The 17,129-nt window shown below is 43.7% G+C and overlaps 1 protein-coding gene across 3 annotated transcripts in view; it reads left to right on the top strand.

Moving 5' to 3' along the window:
- The window catches only part of ANAPC1 (anaphase promoting complex subunit 1), a 74,816-nt gene that overhangs the window by 32,077 nt on the left and 25,610 nt on the right, over positions 1 to 17,129 (top strand). For all 3 annotated transcript variants that reach the window (XM_054023840.1, XM_054023838.1, XM_054023837.1), the window contains exons 18-27: positions 120 to 194; positions 1,728 to 1,993; positions 3,404 to 3,495; positions 4,648 to 4,796; positions 6,547 to 6,625; positions 6,737 to 6,773; positions 6,864 to 6,934; positions 7,073 to 7,251; positions 11,432 to 11,658; positions 14,268 to 14,386. In XM_054023840.1, the coding sequence (XP_053879815.1) occupies positions 120 to 194; positions 1,728 to 1,993; positions 3,404 to 3,495; positions 4,648 to 4,796; positions 6,547 to 6,625; positions 6,737 to 6,773; positions 6,864 to 6,934; positions 7,073 to 7,251; positions 11,432 to 11,658; positions 14,268 to 14,386 (1,294 nt within the window). The remainder of the gene's footprint in view (positions 1 to 119; positions 195 to 1,727; positions 1,994 to 3,403; positions 3,496 to 4,647; positions 4,797 to 6,546; positions 6,626 to 6,736; positions 6,774 to 6,863; positions 6,935 to 7,072; positions 7,252 to 11,431; positions 11,659 to 14,267; positions 14,387 to 17,129) is intronic.

Below are 17,129 nucleotides of genomic sequence, written 5' to 3'. Positions count from 1 at the left end.
AGAAACAATACTTAACTTTGGTGGAGACATTACATTTTACCTTTAGTTCTTGTTGGTGATTCATGTATGTAATTTCAGGGGTTTTACAATAGTTAATTTTGCCTTTTTATTTCTTGCAGCTTGATTTTGAAGGATCCCTTTCCCCTGTCATTGCTCCCAAGAAGGCTAGACCTTCCGAGACAGGATCAGATGAAGTAAGAGATGGAGTCAGTATTTACTAAAAATAAAAGCAGGTTACCAATTGAATAAAAGATCAGACCTTTAAAATGCAGGCAGATTAGAGGAAGCAAACTGACTGGCTACTTTCAAATGGGGTTTGCATGGGATTGTAAGTTTTTGGAAGAAGCGGTGTCATCAGCTGTCTGTGCAGTGTCTAACACTGTGCCCCTCACTAGGGGAATCATCTCAGACGTACCAACATATAAGTAGTAGTTCTTATTTGATTCATACTTCATTCCATTAGCATGCCCAAATATTGCTCCCAAGAACATGTGAAATCTTCCCAAGATGCTCTGTTCCTTTACTAATAGTCTATCCCATCCCTGTCTGCTCAGTACATTTTAACAAGCCAGCAGTATAAAATTCCCCAGCTCGTTAATTGCACGTATTATGATGGATTTTTGTAAAGATATCAGGCTGAAGTGGCTAGTTTCTGCAGAAACAGAAGCAAAAGTTCTTTACAGCATAATGCCTCAGCTGCTTTATTATTATTTAATCATCACCCAAAGGTGTCCCAGGCACCTTCCAGCACAGAAGGAAAACATGCCAAGGAGCATACAAACGACGGCCTGAATCCTGTAATACGTTCTGTGCAGTTGGACAAATCCTAATTATTTCTGTGAGGGTCCACATGGGTACAATGTTCTGCCTGCATAGCACAAACTGCAGGACCAGGGACCTAAATGAGTGACCTTTGACACCATGAGTGATGTAATAAGGCAGCTGAGGGGATAGGTACCAAAGGATGATGTCATGTCTGTAAGAGATGCAGTTAGCAAAGGCTTGTGCAGCGTGTGGTGGAGCGAAGATGCTGTATTTTATTTTTTATTCTATTTTATTGGCAAAAGGCATTGGCAAGTTTCTCGTACGTGCTACAGGAGAAGTGGACCTTCAAGAGGGGTTTAAAATAGAAGGGAGTAGTTTTGTGGACCAGCTCAGGAAGCATGGTCCATATATAGGGACAGTGCGGAAGAAAGTGGGACAAATGAGACATCGAGGCTGGCACTGTTGGTGGGCAGAATGGTGGATTGGAGGTGGGGTGGGGGGGCAATATGATTACTCTAGATCTGTTAATTAAAATAACAAAATGTTGGAAATAGGGAAGAGAAAGAAGCCAAACTATGAGATCTGTGTTTTTCCGATTGTCTTTGGACAGACTTTTCAGCATGGATAGTGGTGCCTTGCATGCTGTTATACAGTTTGTAGCATTACATCATGATGTACTGTATGGAGCAGAGAATGTAGGAGTTGATGGATTTTTGATAGTAGAGCCTGAGAACTGTTAGTACCTTTTGTAATTATAGCAGAAATGTCTGAGGCTGGGTGGTCCCTAGGTCCCAGTTTACTGGGAGAATTGCCAGCCTCTTCAACAATTAGGAATTACACCCCCCCCCCCCCCCCCCCCCCCGCTGCCAATATCCAATGAAAGACATCACAGTTTAGGACTCTCTTGGAGAGGGAGGATATATTTAGGGACCTATACATCATTCTCTCTTTGTTTGCCTAAGGACTGGGAGTATCTGCTCAATTCGGACTACCACAGAAACCTTGAGTCTCACCCTCTGGCCAGAGCCTTGCGGTTGGATCCATTGGAAACTTCATTTCCAAAAGATGACTTTTCACCCAGCCTCAGCTTGGATTCCTCAACGCTTCTCTTCACCCACATTCCTGCTATTTTCTTTGTGCTTCATCTGATCTACGAGGAGCTTAAATTGAACAGCCTGATGGGAGAAGGCATTCGGTCGCTTGTTGTATTGCTTGTTCAGCTGGCAAGGTACCTCCAGTAATAAGTCACAGAAATGAACTCAAGCTGTCCTATACCGCACAGTGTCTCTTTATGACATGCATACATTGTTTTTGAGAGTGAATTTGGGAATAAGCTTTAAAGTGGAGCATGGATTCCAAGGCCAGAAGGGACCACTGGGATCATCTAGTCTGACCTCCCGCATAACACAGGCCAGAGAACTGCTCCCAAGCAATTACTAGAGCAGAGCTTTTAGAAAAACATCCCATCTTGATGTAAAACTTGTCAGTGATGCAGAGTCTACCACGACCCTTGATAAATTGTGCCAATAGTTAATTACTCTTACCGGTAAAATTTTTTGCCTTACTTCCGGTGTGAATTTGTCTAGTTTGAACTTCCAGCCATTGGAGGGTGTTATATCTTTGTCTGCTAAGTAGAAGAGCCCATTATTAAATATTTGTTCCCCTTGTAGGTACTTATGGACTGTGATCAAGTCACACCTAAACCTTCTTCTTATTAAGCAAACTTTACAAATTTCAGCAAGCAGAGAAAGTGTGTCAGTGTCCAAGAACTTCCTGGGTCAAAAAATGTTTAGCTGTAGTGAATGCATCTTACAATTGGCATTCATAGAATCATAGAATATCAGGGTTGGAAAGGACCTCAGGAGGTCATCTAGTCCAACCCCCTGCTCAAAGGAGGACCAATTCCCAACTAAATCATCCCAGCCAGGGCTTTGTCAAGCCTGACCTTAAAAACCTTCTAAGGAAGGAGATTCCACCACCTCCCTAGATAATCCATTCAGATACACCCCTGTTATTCCCATTTTACAGAATAGGGGGAACTGAGGAAGAGTTCTTAAATGATTTGTCCAAAGCCACAGAAGGGAGGTCCATGTCACAATCAGGATGGAACTCAGAGGTTCTTGGATTCCAGTTCTGTGTTTAGACCATTCTTCTCTCTACATTAATGGTTCTCAAACGTCTTTGGTCTGCAGCCCAAAAAATGATCCAAGCTCATCCCACAACCCACCAAATCCCACAGGGGAAAAATTGTCTGTATTTTATGTCTTGTACAGAGAGCCAAGCCCAGTGTGTTTGGCCTTAACAACTAATTGCCAGTAATATTTAGCATAAGCTGTCGGGACAGAGGCGTTAGACCGCTGAGATTAGTATTGGTGGTGAAGGTTGTGGGGAAAAGCAGCCCGTGGCCACAGAATCTCATTCAGAAAAGCCTAAAATCACAAGCTGGTGTGTGGGGGAAGGGGAGATATGTGTCAGGGGAACGGTTAGCTAGGAAAGAGAGCACATTGCTCCTCATGCCCAACCTACTCATCCCAGACATGTTAAATAAGAATACACTCAGTAGTTGAAGCTCATAAATCAGAGGCACAAGCAATGTTTTTCATCATCTAGCTGCCTTTTCTCATCTCTTTCACTTCAGGGACTTAAAATTGGAAGCATATATAGATTATTACTACAGAGAGTATCCTGCACTTGTAAAGACCTCCAGGCAGACATGCATAATCGATCAAGGTGAGTTTCAGGGTGATTACTCAGGATTCACATGAAAAGACTCAATGAGGGAAGTATCTCTGTACACTGTACAATTACTTCTGGTAACTGTTCTTACCACAACTGAAAGTTACAGTACTTATCTAGTGCAAAAACAGAGCATTTCAGTTTTTCTGTGCTTGTCAAGTGCCTTGCTGTTGTATTTTGTTCTGATTTGTTAGAGGGACTGGAGATAGATATGATGTAAATATCAATCAAATATTCAGTTTCTTTTTTTAACCTTGTTTGCTCACTACTGATGTTTGTTGTGTTGATGCCCTCACAGCCCATTTTTTCAGTATTTCTGCCTGCCTCAGTGTGGTAGTGAGTTGAAATTACAACCAGTTGATGACTGATGATTTCAGTCCAGTGGCCAATGGACCAGATCACAAGAACTCTACCACAGCTGACACTGGCTGGCACCCTTGTGGTCTAGCAGAGGGCTCAAAGACTTGGGACTGAATTACCTTCTCATCCCTATACATTCCCCTTTCAGGAGTGGGCTGTGCAGGAACCCGTTCTGCGGCGACATTCCCGCAGTCTATTGGGCTGGCAATCCACTTTTCACAAGAACTACATTTTGTTGGGGTTTTTTAGTCTGGAAATTTTTAAAAATGGCAAATGAGGGCCTAGAGTTTTGCGTTTCTGGTTGTCCACCCACAGGAATGCCAGTGAAATGCAGGAGGCAGTTCTGCAAAAGCTGCTGCTGCCTCTGGTCAATTCAAAGGCCTCCAATAACAGCAGTCAAGAAGAGGCTTTTGAAACTTTTACCAGGTGTTTGCAAACAGGAAAGGCAAAAGAAGTCAAACTAGGTTGTTCTCCCTTACCACAGCAGGTTAGTATAAGCTGCTTGCATTACTGAGCTTTCTCAGCAATGCGGTTTGAGAAGCATTCTGATTTCTTGGGATCTTTGGATCGATAGATAGCATCGTTTGTTGAAAGGCTTATTGTCGTCTCATACTTGAAATGTTAAGGTTCTTTAGTAGACCTCCATCCGTCTGGAGGTTATAGAAATGGAATGGTTTGGGGAAATGTTGAACATACTACACCTACTTACTTAAAAAATAAAGGCAATATATTGTAGGGTTTGGTCTGTACTTTAGGGATAGTACAATGACTGTTAATCTGATTAAGCCCAAACAGGTTTCATGCACCATCCCTCGTTTTTTTCTGCTGAGCCTCCCAGTATCTTTCAGTGGCTGAGTTCCTGTTTGAAGGGAGAAGGAGCCCTGCCTTATCCTTACTTACCAGGAATCTGTGAAAGGAGCAAGCTAGTAGTGCTGGTATGTACTGTAGAAAGAAAGCGCATGTGGTGACCACAGATTTTATCCTGGCATCTCAACAGTAAGATGCTGATGCTGCAAATGCTTGTATGCATGTGTGAATAGTTCCACTGACTAATGGGGCTACTCGGGTGTGGAAAGCTAAGCACGTGCATAAATGTTTTGAGGACCGGGACCCAAATCCATAACCAGGAATACAATTTAATCCCAAAAATTAGGTTAAGAAAACATAGAAGTGTCTTAAAACAATGCAGTTAGCAAATGGGAAAAATCCCCGGTCTCTCCTCCTCGCTTATCTTTCTTTGGTCTGCTTTATGTTTCTTGTATTGTTAAGTGTAAGTTTTCTGCAGAGTGAGACTGGAGAGATCTGAGCTGCAGGAGGTGGAAGAGAGGGGTTTGAGTAGGAGAACTGATGAGTGCGGTGTCGGTGGGGTGCTGCCTGGTTTACCGGCTTTTGTCCTTGCTTTTTACCGTTACTGCAGGTGCGATAAACAGACTAGCAATGTAACTCGAAGTTAACAAAGTTTGGCTTGTGAGGGAATTTCCCAGCTTTTTAGCAAGTACATATGAACATTTATAGTTACTTGCATGGCTAGTTCTCACTGTTATCCTTTGTGCCCTCCTGATGACCCTCGGCCCTCTCCCTGGGGGGAAAAACTGTGTGGGGTCTAGGGCCATTGGGGTGTACGGGATGGTGAACAGAGATGCAGGACTTGAGCTGGTTATGGAGGACGAGTGTAGGGAACAGGGACTCTGCTCAGGCAATCTGCTTGTGGTTAATTGGAAAGAAGCCATGGTCTCACCAACCCCGGGTGACTTGTCAGAGTTGACTTCTCTCCTTGGCTTCAGCTTGGAGAAGCTGAGGCAGTAGCACCATGGGAGCCCCTCAAGTGCTGATACCCTGGTGCAAAGAGCTCCCTGCCCGCAAGCATCCTTGCGTATAGTAAACCCTGTCTACATAAGCCCTACTCTCTGCCTGCCTGCCTGCCTGCCCGCCCCTCACATCCCTGTTTGCACCCCAGGGTCTCTCCAGAGCCCAGCTCCGTGTTCCCTTCTGCCTAGCCTGGCTCCCTGCCACACCAGGAGCATGTGCAGAACCTCACGGATGAGTCAGGCACACAGCTGCTCGGAAACTTTCGATGAAAAACAGAAATTCAAATATTCTTTTTGGATGAAATTTTGCCTCCTGTGAGTCAGCGAGACTGGCAGTGTCTGAAAGTGGAAGTGGCTGCTAGATCAGGGCAGTTCCACTGGCTAACCGTGGTGAAACTCAGTGAGGTTCGTGTGAACCGAGAAATAGCTTTGTTCCTTTAGAGCATTTACAAAGTGGCCTGCGACTGAAATGCTATCCGGGGTGTGTGTGTGTATGAGAGAGAAGTTTGGTGTTTGTGGAAAATGTGATTTAGCTAGAGGAACCCAATGAAATGTGGGAAACGCAAGGCAAAAATTCCAAATGGAGCATTTTAAATAAGTATTTCTTTTGAAAAAATTGTATGGAAAATTTAGTTTGTCTCTGTAAGAAATATTATGCCAAATTTGGAGACTAAAACCAGTCATTAAAATGTAAAGCAAAAGTTTGGTCCTCTAAGTGCAAATTTCAATGTACTCTCAATTGAGGAGTCACTACTGATGGTCTTCATAATGAGCTGAGAATCTGTTTAAGTCGTCATTAACAATATATTTCTGCTGGCTTAAATGGATAGTTATTAGCAATTTATATAGTAATGTAAAATTTCTTCCTCACATGCAGAGTGTTGCACTGTACATACTTGGTGATGAGAGTGCCGTTTCAAATGAAGCATCACATTATTTGTTTAGGATAACTTCAGGTAAGTGGACTGTAATAAGCATTCTGGTGGTATGAGAATATTCTTGTAGGCACTAGTTCACATTGTTCCTGCATTCCCCTGGTAAAAAGATATCTTATTTTTCCATTTTAGGGCAACGAAAACAGCAAACAGAACAAGATGATAATCGGTAAATTTAATGTTGATATGTTATGAATTTGCACTCTGATACTGCTATGTTTCTGATTCACTTGGGGTCTGCTTTCCCATTGTTTTGTAGATATAGTTTCAGACACAGCACATCTGTTTCCAACCTCGCTGAAAAGCTGGTTATCTGGATGACTAGTGTAGGTAAGGAAAGCTTTTACTATTTCGCACATTTACGATAACCTTACGTAATGGTCTTGTGTTTGAGCAGTCACTTTGGCTGGGCTTAGAAATATTCATGTTTTTAAAACCCTGGTAAGGTTTTTTCTCTCTAATTTTAAGGTTTCACCTTAAGAGATTTGGAGTCTCTCCCCTTTGGGGTTGCGCTTCCTATCAGAGATGCTGTATATCACTGCCGAGAGCAGCCTGCCTCTGATTGGCCGGAAGCTGTCTGTCTCTTGATTGGGCGTCAAGATCTTTCCAAACAGGCATGTGAGGGGAACCTGGCAAAGGGTAAATCTGTGAGTATCAACGTAAAAGGGGGATTTCAGAAAGGCAGATATCAATATCCTATTGAATGCTCAGCTGGGAGTGCTTAAATGCTTGAAAAGTTGGACTAGTATCTCTTGACTTCATAGCTGGCCAAAACAGCTCATTATGTGTAGGAGATATGGTATGTAGGACTCCAGATCGGTGCGCCAGAGCAGCATACAGTTTACAAACATTCAAGGTTTTTAACAGAAAAAACACTGGTGCCTGAAGAGTGAGGGTGTTTAAATATGCAGACTAAATTGAATTTTTAGAGTGTAAAACAGATGGGTTTTAATCCTTTAAGTACCAATCTCAACATGATTTCCTCTATAACTGTATCTGCATTCCAAAGAAGATACGACTTGCAGAGATGAGTGAGAAGTTTCAGAGTTCTGCCCTCAGCATGTGGCAGCAAAACAGTTACACTAGAGCAAAGGAAAGCAGGTATTTCCTAGTATGACACTCGTTTGGCTTGACATGAGTGTACCCTTCCTGTCCATTGTGGGAAATGTGACAACTTTCAAAAGCATACTGTTTTTTTTTTCTACATATTTTTCTTCTTTCCCCCTTAAGGATGTTTCTATTCTGAGAGTCCCAGAGCATTTTTGTGTAATTCCTTTTTTAAAAAAAACACATTCATCTGATAGCTGGAATCACCAGCGCTTCACATGTTGACAGTTCCTTTGTGCATTCTTCGAGGCCTTTGTACCAAGCCAAAACACTACTTGATAGGTTGAGAGTTTCAGTGGCCTTCATGAAACTGCTTAATGGCAGTATGCATTGTTTCAAGAGGCCGTGAAGAAAGAGCTCCTGCTCTCTGCACATCCTGGCAAAGATCCTTCCTCACTAAGTATTTAGTGCTGTCTTGGGTTTTTAGAATGTTGTTAAGCAGCTTTGGGTTTTACCCAGGTGTCTCATAACAGCATATCCAAAAAAAAAAAAAAATCTATTACAATTTTTTCTTCTGAATGAAAATAAGCAAACTAACAAACCTAAATCACCTTGGCCACCATTCATTAAAGATTCATTTGAGCTCTTACCAGTGACCTTCTCACCCCAAGTGAGATAAAAACTGACTTTGGTCACTTGACTTATCTGAGGCATTGTTATAAATGTTACCTTAAAAGGATAAAATATTCTACAAAAGCCAGATTGTTTCCCCTCTTTCAGAGGGGCAGGGTGGAGTTTCCTGTTTCTAAGCAGGCACTGGCTAGATGGGTGGTGCTGGTAGGTATTAACATTTTTGATCAAAATAAATTGTTTTTCATTCATCAACTGCATTTTTACTCATATTGTCATATGCTGGGAACTGAGAGAGATCCTGTGATGGATAAAGATCCTTTCTGATATTTAATGCATCATACACAATTTTAGTCAACTTGGGTGGGGAGAAGCAACGTATTAGAGGCTCTCTTGTTTTGTTTGCCCCTAGATTAGATCATACTGCACTAGTTATCTTTCAGTTACCTCTTTATTTATTAAATCAGACTCTGTACAGCAGAAGCTAGAGGAGAAAGGGAAGTATGTTTTCCAAACCATTTCTTCAGGCTGTGAGGAACTTGTCAGAATTTCTAGTCTGCAAAGAGCCTCTGCAGAACCCTTTTATTTTTGCAATTTAAGTTAATTTAGTGCTCATGAAAGTGAGAGGTTGGTTTGAACCACGCATGGTGTAGGCAAGTGCCGGGCAAGTTGAACTACACTGCTCTGTCAGCACATTCCTGTCCTATGTTACATGGTCCAAACAATTCTTGTGCTTGGGTTTGTTTTTGAGTTGAGCCTACCCATGCTGCTAAACTGTTGTGCTTTGGTAATGTGGACACCAAGGGTACATCTATTCTTACCTCCGGGTCCGGCGATAAGCAATCGATCTTCTGGGATCGATTTATCGCGTCTTGTCTAGACGCGATAAATCGATCCCGGACCGATCCCGGAAGTGCTCACCGTCGCCGCCGGTACTCCTGCTCCGCGAGAGGAGTATGCGGAGTCGACGGGGGAGCCTGCCTGCCACGTGTGGACCCGCGGTAAGTTCGAACTAAGATACTTCGACTTCAGCTACGTTATTCACGTTGCTGAAGTTGCGTATCTTAGTTCGAAGTGGGGGGGTTAGTGTGGACCAGCCCCTAGAGACTAACAGGAGACAGCTAGACTCAAACTAGAACTTGATAAAGTTTTCAAGAAAACGATTGACCTTGAACGTCTGGAATGTCTGTATTTCTGAGGCATATGGTAGTACTGGTGGGTGAGCTCTGAAGGCACTTTGATACCACGGTGAGGGGAAACCTAGATGCGAAGCTTGGAAAAACCTAACCAACTACCTAGATGCTAATGAATAATGAACAATGGAATTAAATACCATGGGAGTGAACATTTAAAATACGGGTACCTAAAGTTCGGCTCCTGAATAAATGGCCTGATTTTCAGAAGTGCGGCGCTCCTTCAGCTCCCGATGAAGGCCCTGTTTCAGGAAAACATCCCTATGCAGGATAGCTCTTCAGCATGTGCTTGAATAGGAATACACTTGAGCATAGTACACCTCTACCCCGATATAATGCGGGTTCGCATACAAAGCTCTGACATGCCGCTCTGAGCAGCGTGTTAAGGGTGCTGGGCCGGGGCCAAGGGGTTGGATAAGGGGCAGAGGGTCTCGGGGGCTCCCCCCACCCCAAGGCCTGGGAGGCAGGAGCTAGCTGGGGGGGGGCACTTTTGGGAGCCCCGCAGTCCCAGAGTGGCCCGGGGGATTAGTGGGGGGCCGGGAACAGCCTGCTCCGCTTCCCTCGTCCTGGCCCCAGCTGTGTCGCTCGGGGGAGGGGGCTTGGGGGAAGGGATTCCCCTCCCCCCCCCCCGCACTCACCGGCAGCGCCAAAAGCGGAGCAGCCCGGCCCCAGCCCACTCCACTCTGCCAGCTCCCAGCTGCGGCGCTCTGCTTCCCGCCACAGGTGAGTGCGGGACCTTTCCCCAACCCTGCCCTCCAGCGACACAGCTGGGGCCGGGGCAAGGAAAGTGGAGCGGGCTGGGGCTGCGTTGCTCCGCTTTCCGCCGTCGGTGAGTGCGGAGGGCATCCTTTCCCCAACCTCTCCACACTCACCGGCGGCGGGAAGTGGAGCGCCGCGGCTGGAAGGTGGCAGAGTGGAGCAGGCTGGAGCTGCGTTGCTCCGCTTCCCGCCGCTGCTGGTGAGTGCCTGTCAGGGGGCCGGGGGTGTGGATGGGGTCGGAGCAGTCAAGGAGCAGGGGGGTTGGGTAGGGAGTGGGGTCCTGGAGGTGATTAGGGACGGGGGTCTTTGGAGGGGGCGGTCAGGGAACAAGGAACAGGGGGGCCAAAGCAAGTTGGATATAACGCGGTGAGATTTTTTTGTCTCCTGAGGACCACATTATATCGGGGTAGACGTGTATAGGTATACTTGGTCCTGCCTCAGCACGGGGAGGGGGAGGGATGGGACAGGACGGGACTAGATGACCTTTTGTGGTCCCTCCCAGCCCTACAATTCTGTGATTCCATGGGCCCAAAGTCAGTGTGTGCACAGCACTTCTGAAAGACAGGCCACTTGCTGAGGAACCTAACTATAGATTTGGGCACCTAACTTTGGCTCCCACATCTGTTTGTTTGGTTGGTTGTTTTTTTTAATTGGTCCAGATCTCTGTTTTCTATTTCTGAACTTGGGGAATAAACAACTTGCAGGACCATTACATGTGCTTCGTTAATAGCTCTGTGTGGGGGAATTGGTCGGGGATGGATTTAGGGAAAGATCTAAAGGATCTACCACATCTGCAGTAAGAGCTCATTTGGGAAGATAGATTGCAATGCTTTGGCAGTCAGCTACTCTCACTTCTCTCCCCGCCATGCTCCCTTACTTGTCAATTTGCTCTAGGAGTTGGTCATTAAACTTCCTTTGCTTTACCTTGGAAGCCAAAGAAACCATTTTCTTTCATCTTTGGGAGTTGTTTATCCTGCCTGTGTGGATGACTGTAGTTGATTCCCAGTCGAGAAGTCCCAGGGATCTTCGTAAACTCCATTCTCATAGCACCCTCGCTGCAGGTGACAGCGACACCTCAAACATTCATGTTACAGTGCTAGTGTCGTGTTGGCTTAATGAAGCTAGATGTTCAAAATCTGCTTTTTTAGAAATTATTCCCTCCCTCTTTCTCTCTCTGTTTTTTCCCCCTCTCAATTAGTCTGTTGCCCAGGTGCTATCATCTGATATGCCTTCAGGAGCTGAGGCAGAAGAAGACGACGATGGTATGAATGATATGAACCAGGAAGTGATGTCACTAATATGGAGTGAGGATTTGAGAGTGCAGGAAGTGCGCAGACTCCTTCAAAGTGCCCATCCTGTGCGTGTCAGTGTAGTACAGATGCCAGAAGTCAGTGATCATGAATACATAGAAGAAAAAGAAAACCGGTAAACTCTCCATGTTTCTAGCAGCTGTTCATTAACGTCTCATTTAGGTGGGAATTTTTGTAAACCTCTACATTTGAAATGCCTCCGGGGAGAGTTTCTGTAATAAAAGGTGTCTTGTAAAATATAAATGGGAATCTTCATGTTGGGCTTCTGAACTGTATGGTGCATTTGAAAAAAAATCTTTGTAGACTGGAAGAAATATTCCTTGAAATTAAGTTTTCCTCCATTTTACTTCTCTGAATAGACATGATATCCTACGAGGGCATTTTGGGACAGATTCTAGAATGCTGCGGCTTCTGTTGTGAGAATGAAGCACTTCTCTGGGGCAAGGAGGGCTGGGCGGGAGAGTGTGTGCGCCCTATTAGCATAGTGATTGGGTAGTACACTAGTACACACCATGCAAATACTTTTAGTGGCTGAGATTTAAATGAGTGTAAGCACATACAACAGTATATCCGGGCAGCTGCAAATCCAGTACAATGACCGAGGTCCCTTTGTGTGAACAGTTCACACAAGACGTTTTCGATTTCAGAATCCAGGACTCTGAGCTTTAGTTTGCATAAACTCTGCAGAAAGTCCATCTGGCGCGCTCCAGAGACTCAAGCATAGAGTGTAGGAAAGGTTGTGGGACTAGATCACGTTGACATTGAATAGTTCCATTCTCGAAGCAGTTTATAGCATCCTATCCGCGTCAGAGGAGGTAAATGTCGAAAGTTCCCATGCTGGAAAGACCTGTTAAGAAACATGGTCAATCAGGCTCTGAGGTTAAATAGAGACTATTTGTCAGGTAGCCTTGAGCTCCTCTGGCATGACAGGTACGGACCTGACACGCTGCAAGGCACCCTTTGTAAGTATGCGGATGGGATGGCAGTGTCTTAGGGGCTCAGGACTGTCTGAAGCATGAACTGGCAAGAGAGACCACACCAAATTCTCTTTTCTGTGAGTGCTTTCTGCAGAGAGGGCAGGCAGCTGAGCTTTGGCCCGTGGATCTTCCTGCTCTGTGCCCCCATGCAGGGGAAGCTTGTGCCCCTTATGGAACGGGTGGGTGATTCACCTCTCAAAGCCAGCAGAGGATGATAGATATGCCGTGGACCTAGGTCTCTACATAGGCACCATACTTCTTGCATTCAGTCTGCTTGCCTGCTATTTGCCTTGCTGCCATTGGCTGACTTCTTTTTCCTCCTCCCTCAAACCCAGGACAATCTGAGCCTCAAAGTGCCTCAGAGTGGGAGCATCATGTGTTAATGTTGCTTGAAGCAGCAGTAACATCTGCAGATAGGAGCAGGTTCACAGGGGGAGCAGCTGCTCCTCGGCTCCATCCCTCCGAAGCCATCCCCCTATGACACTGGAGATCTGCCTTTGCAGAGAATCATCTGTGGGACCCTAGGGACTGGGGAGCAGAAGCAGAACTTCCTATCTTCTGCATCCCTTCAGTCAGGATCCACTTGCTCTCAGAAGTAATGTGGAGTAGGGGGGAATATTGTCCTGTAGGAAATAGCATATGGACCTAGATTGGTTCAGATGTGTACCTGGATTTAATTGGAGCTTAGGCTGCTGCTGGTTCACCAGTTAATCCTCTTCTGCATATCCTGAACTTCAAAAAGCCACGGAGCGCTGATTTGCTGAGTCAGCTAGTGTCTGAAATGTGGCGAATTGAATCTTTCCTCTGACCCAGGCTGTGGGATTGCTACATGGTTGTCAAACCTTCCAACAGGTTGTTCACCTCAGTTTTCATAGCTGTCTGTCTATTGATCTGATTTTTGGAGAGTAATTTATTTACTGCTTAGAGGACATTTGTCTTCAGAGCATCAGTAACTGCTAAAATTCAGCAAAAATAGGAAGTTAAAGGAACCTAGTGAAATATTGTCTGACTTAAAAAGCTGAGTGATCTAATGAGTCTCAAGAGTGTTGTCTTCTGAGTAAATCAGAACTTTGCTTCCGTAGAAGAGAAATATGGTCAACAGTCTTTGAATGTTATGATTCATGTTGCATAAGAGCTGGAACGTGGTGCTGTCACTAGTCATAGCAGGACGGTACGTGGCAATCTTTTGTTTGCCTCCTTCTATAGCGTTCCTTTATCTGCATTTTCTGATATGCCTGATGATTTGTAGATAGCATAGAATTTTCCTTACAGAGCTGTGCACTCGTTAATGTACGTTAGGTACGTCCCAATGTGATTTCAACGGAAGTATTTAGTAGATGGTTAAGTTCTTTGGGAACAAGGACAGTCTCTGTTCTTTCTGTGCAGCGTCTGGGCCATGGCGGGGACTGCTAGGCACTATGGTAATAATTAAATAATAAGTAATGATTAATTATTAAATAAGAATAATTAAAGCTAATCCTTTAAAGGACTCTCTGGGGACAAACCAACCCTTGAACAGCCACTTAACAAGGCAATACCCTTTTGTAGGTTTCTTAAGTTTGCCCTCTTCTTCTGGTTAGGTTTGCGTTTATAATATTGGCTTGGCAAAAGAGCTATTTACTCTCATTCTGAGAGAGGATTGTCCCATCATACCATTTATGACTGGGATCTGCCTATATCCTATGTTGTGAACATGGTTGTGGTAAGCATTTATCTTTTTGTTTTCTGTCTTTGTTTTCCTTTACAGGTTATTACAGTTGTGTCAACGGACAATGGCGCTCCCCTTAGGCCGAGGAATGTTTACTCTGTTCTCATATCATCCAGTGCCAACAGAACCGTTGCCTATTCCTAAACTGAATCTAACTGGTATGTTGTTCAGCATTTTCCCCATGATTTTGATTTCCTTGAGTTAAAAATGATAAAAGCCAAAATAACCTAGACTTGCTAGCTACATAATGCCTTGAGCCTGCGAGACGTGCTTCGGTAGTGCTGTTGTAGTCAGTGGGATGCTGGTCACTGTGTACAGTGAAGTATGGGTGTAAGTCTCTGTGGAGTTGGGACTTAATGTCTTTAGACGCTACTGGCACTTGACCGAAATTGGAGCTCGCAGGAAAAATAGTTTTTAGTCCTTTACTCTCGCTTTGGTGTTCCCAATTGTCTTCATTATGAGCAGTGTCCACTTTAACCCTGGTTTAGTACACACACCAGACCCTGCTCAATGTACAGGATGAACATGTAGAAAACAAATTCAAATTTATGATGAGTAGTGGTTGCAGTGACTGCTCCAGGAAGCATTTTATATGCCTTGTAAGGTATGTTTCTAATAGACTTCGACAATTACTGAACAATATTCTGTGCTGTGGGGGGATTCCTGAGCCTACTATACTTCCTCTGTATGCTCTTGAGTTCTCCTCACCAGACTTTTAACACATTGGTGTTTCCAGACAGGCCAGGCAGTTTCAGTTAGTGGTGTTCTTGATTAAGTGGCAGACACGAAACTATCATTAGAAAAACAAAATAAAGTTACAATTAAAAATATAGGTTATGAGCAAAATAATTACTTGTAAAGATTCTTGAAATGGATCATAAGTAACAATTCTACATACAGTAGTTCTCACCAATTACAAATAGTTTGACATGCTAGATACGGTGGTAATTTACCAACTACAAAGTAAAAGGTGTCACGGTGCACTGGATATATATTTCACTTAGCATTGTAACATTTATTAAAACCAGAAGCACAAACCAGCCCTTGCGGGGTTAATTTTGTTTGGCTTTATGTCTTTTTCATCTTTGCCAGATGATGCAGTGTCTCTCCGTTTTCCCAGGGTCCAATATGAAGTCAGTAGAACTGTTCATGGTAGTAATCTCTATGGTTAGCAATGTTGGCAGGATTGGACCTTAAAGCAGATTATTGTGTTTTGTTAACTGCAGCTACGCATTATTGTTAATAAAGCAAAAGATATATAGTGTTCCAAAATCCCTAGCTGATCAATAAAATAAGGGAACTGCCGCCAGATGGAGAATTATTCTACCTTCTAATCCAAGAATCCTAAAACCAATTCATTGAGTTTGGAATCCTCTCAATATGGTTTGTGCTGTAATGTTTGGAGGGTGAGGTCCTGGCCCCAGTGAAGTCAATGGGAGTTCTACCACTGGCAGCAGAAGGGCCAGAATTTCATCCTGATGCTATATATCATTAATTTAAATATCCTACAACAGTGACCAAATAGTCTCTTCCCACTAAGGTCCTTTATCCTGCAAATGACTCCAGATGGGTGTAGGGGTTTGCCCATGCAGTCACTGATTGGAAAGGGGCCTTACTGTGGTAAAACTTTCAGAAGTGTCTCAGTAACTTAGGAGCTGAAGTCCTGTTGATTTCCCCCCCCCACCCCCAATGATATTTAGGTTCCTACGTCACCGAGGCACTCTTTAACCTTTGACCTATTGGGGAAAGAAAACTCTAAACTTTTGGTTTAATGTCTAATTGAATTTGAGGAATTTTTGCACCCTCTAATCAGCACTATGGAAAAAAGACAGGGAAGAGCGAACGTTAAGTATCTGCAAATAATCAGATATTTTTAACTCTGCCTGCATCATTAATGATAATGCATTGTACCTGCAGAATTTTGTGACTGATCTTTTAAAAAAATTGTTCTAACTGAGGTTATTAGTTCTTCTAGCTCTTTATACATTAGGTCCAGCAACTGACAATATTCCCTCACTCCCACTGAATGTTCAGATTTCTTTTCCAGATTGAAATATTGGGCTTATAACAACTTTTAGTTGTTTTGTGGTCCCATTTTTTGCAAGTCTCAGCGGTAACAGCTGTCTTTATTTTTCTTGCCTCTATATCATGAAGGACCTTTTAATTTAATTGAAATAAAATAACAGTGAGGTCTTTGTGTGTACATGCACACTTACCAAAAGGCTCCTATGCTTTTTTGGAAGTTTGGTACAGTAAATATTTTTACAGAAGCAGATTTTGTTGTTTTGAGTAAGAAAGGTAGTGTTTCCAGGCTGACTAGTTTCTTCTAGATGAAGCCTAGGTTTTTTAGTTGATCACTTACTCCCTGGCTACAATTATGTTTTTATGATTCCTAAATGACTGACAGTTGTGGTATTTTCTGTCAAGGATGAAACTGTCACAATACTTAGCTTCTATAGCAGTTTTGATCCTTAGATCTCAAAGTGCTTTGCAAAGGAAGGTGTAAATATCATTAATCCCCCATCACTTATGGGGAACGGAAGCATAGAAATGCAGCGATGCTCTGATACATTATGACAGGCATATTGCGAGAACTAGGAGAGAACAAGAAGAAATGAAATGACTTGGCCAGTGTCACAGAGCAGGGCAATGTCAAAGCCAGGATTAGATCTTAACGCAATGAACTGGGAGTGAGAATGCCTATCTGCTCTACCATGCTGCTGTCACCTAACAAATCTGTTGACACGCATAGCCTTGTCCTCACAATGAGCATTTTTTACTGTGTTGCTACCACAGTTTTTCAGGTACAGTATCTCTTAAATGTGAGGTGCTCAATTTGAGAGCAATTTCTGATATAAATTAATTGGTGACGCATCGCTTAGCATCAGTTTTTTTCTCTGA

This window comes from Malaclemys terrapin, chromosome 3 (assembly GCF_027887155.1).
Source record: "Malaclemys terrapin pileata isolate rMalTer1 chromosome 3, rMalTer1.hap1, whole genome shotgun sequence".
In the NCBI taxonomy this organism is placed as follows: domain Eukaryota; kingdom Metazoa; phylum Chordata; order Testudines; family Emydidae; genus Malaclemys; species Malaclemys terrapin.
Note: the sequence above shows the minus strand (reverse complement) of the source record. Positions and strands in the feature narration are given on the sequence as shown.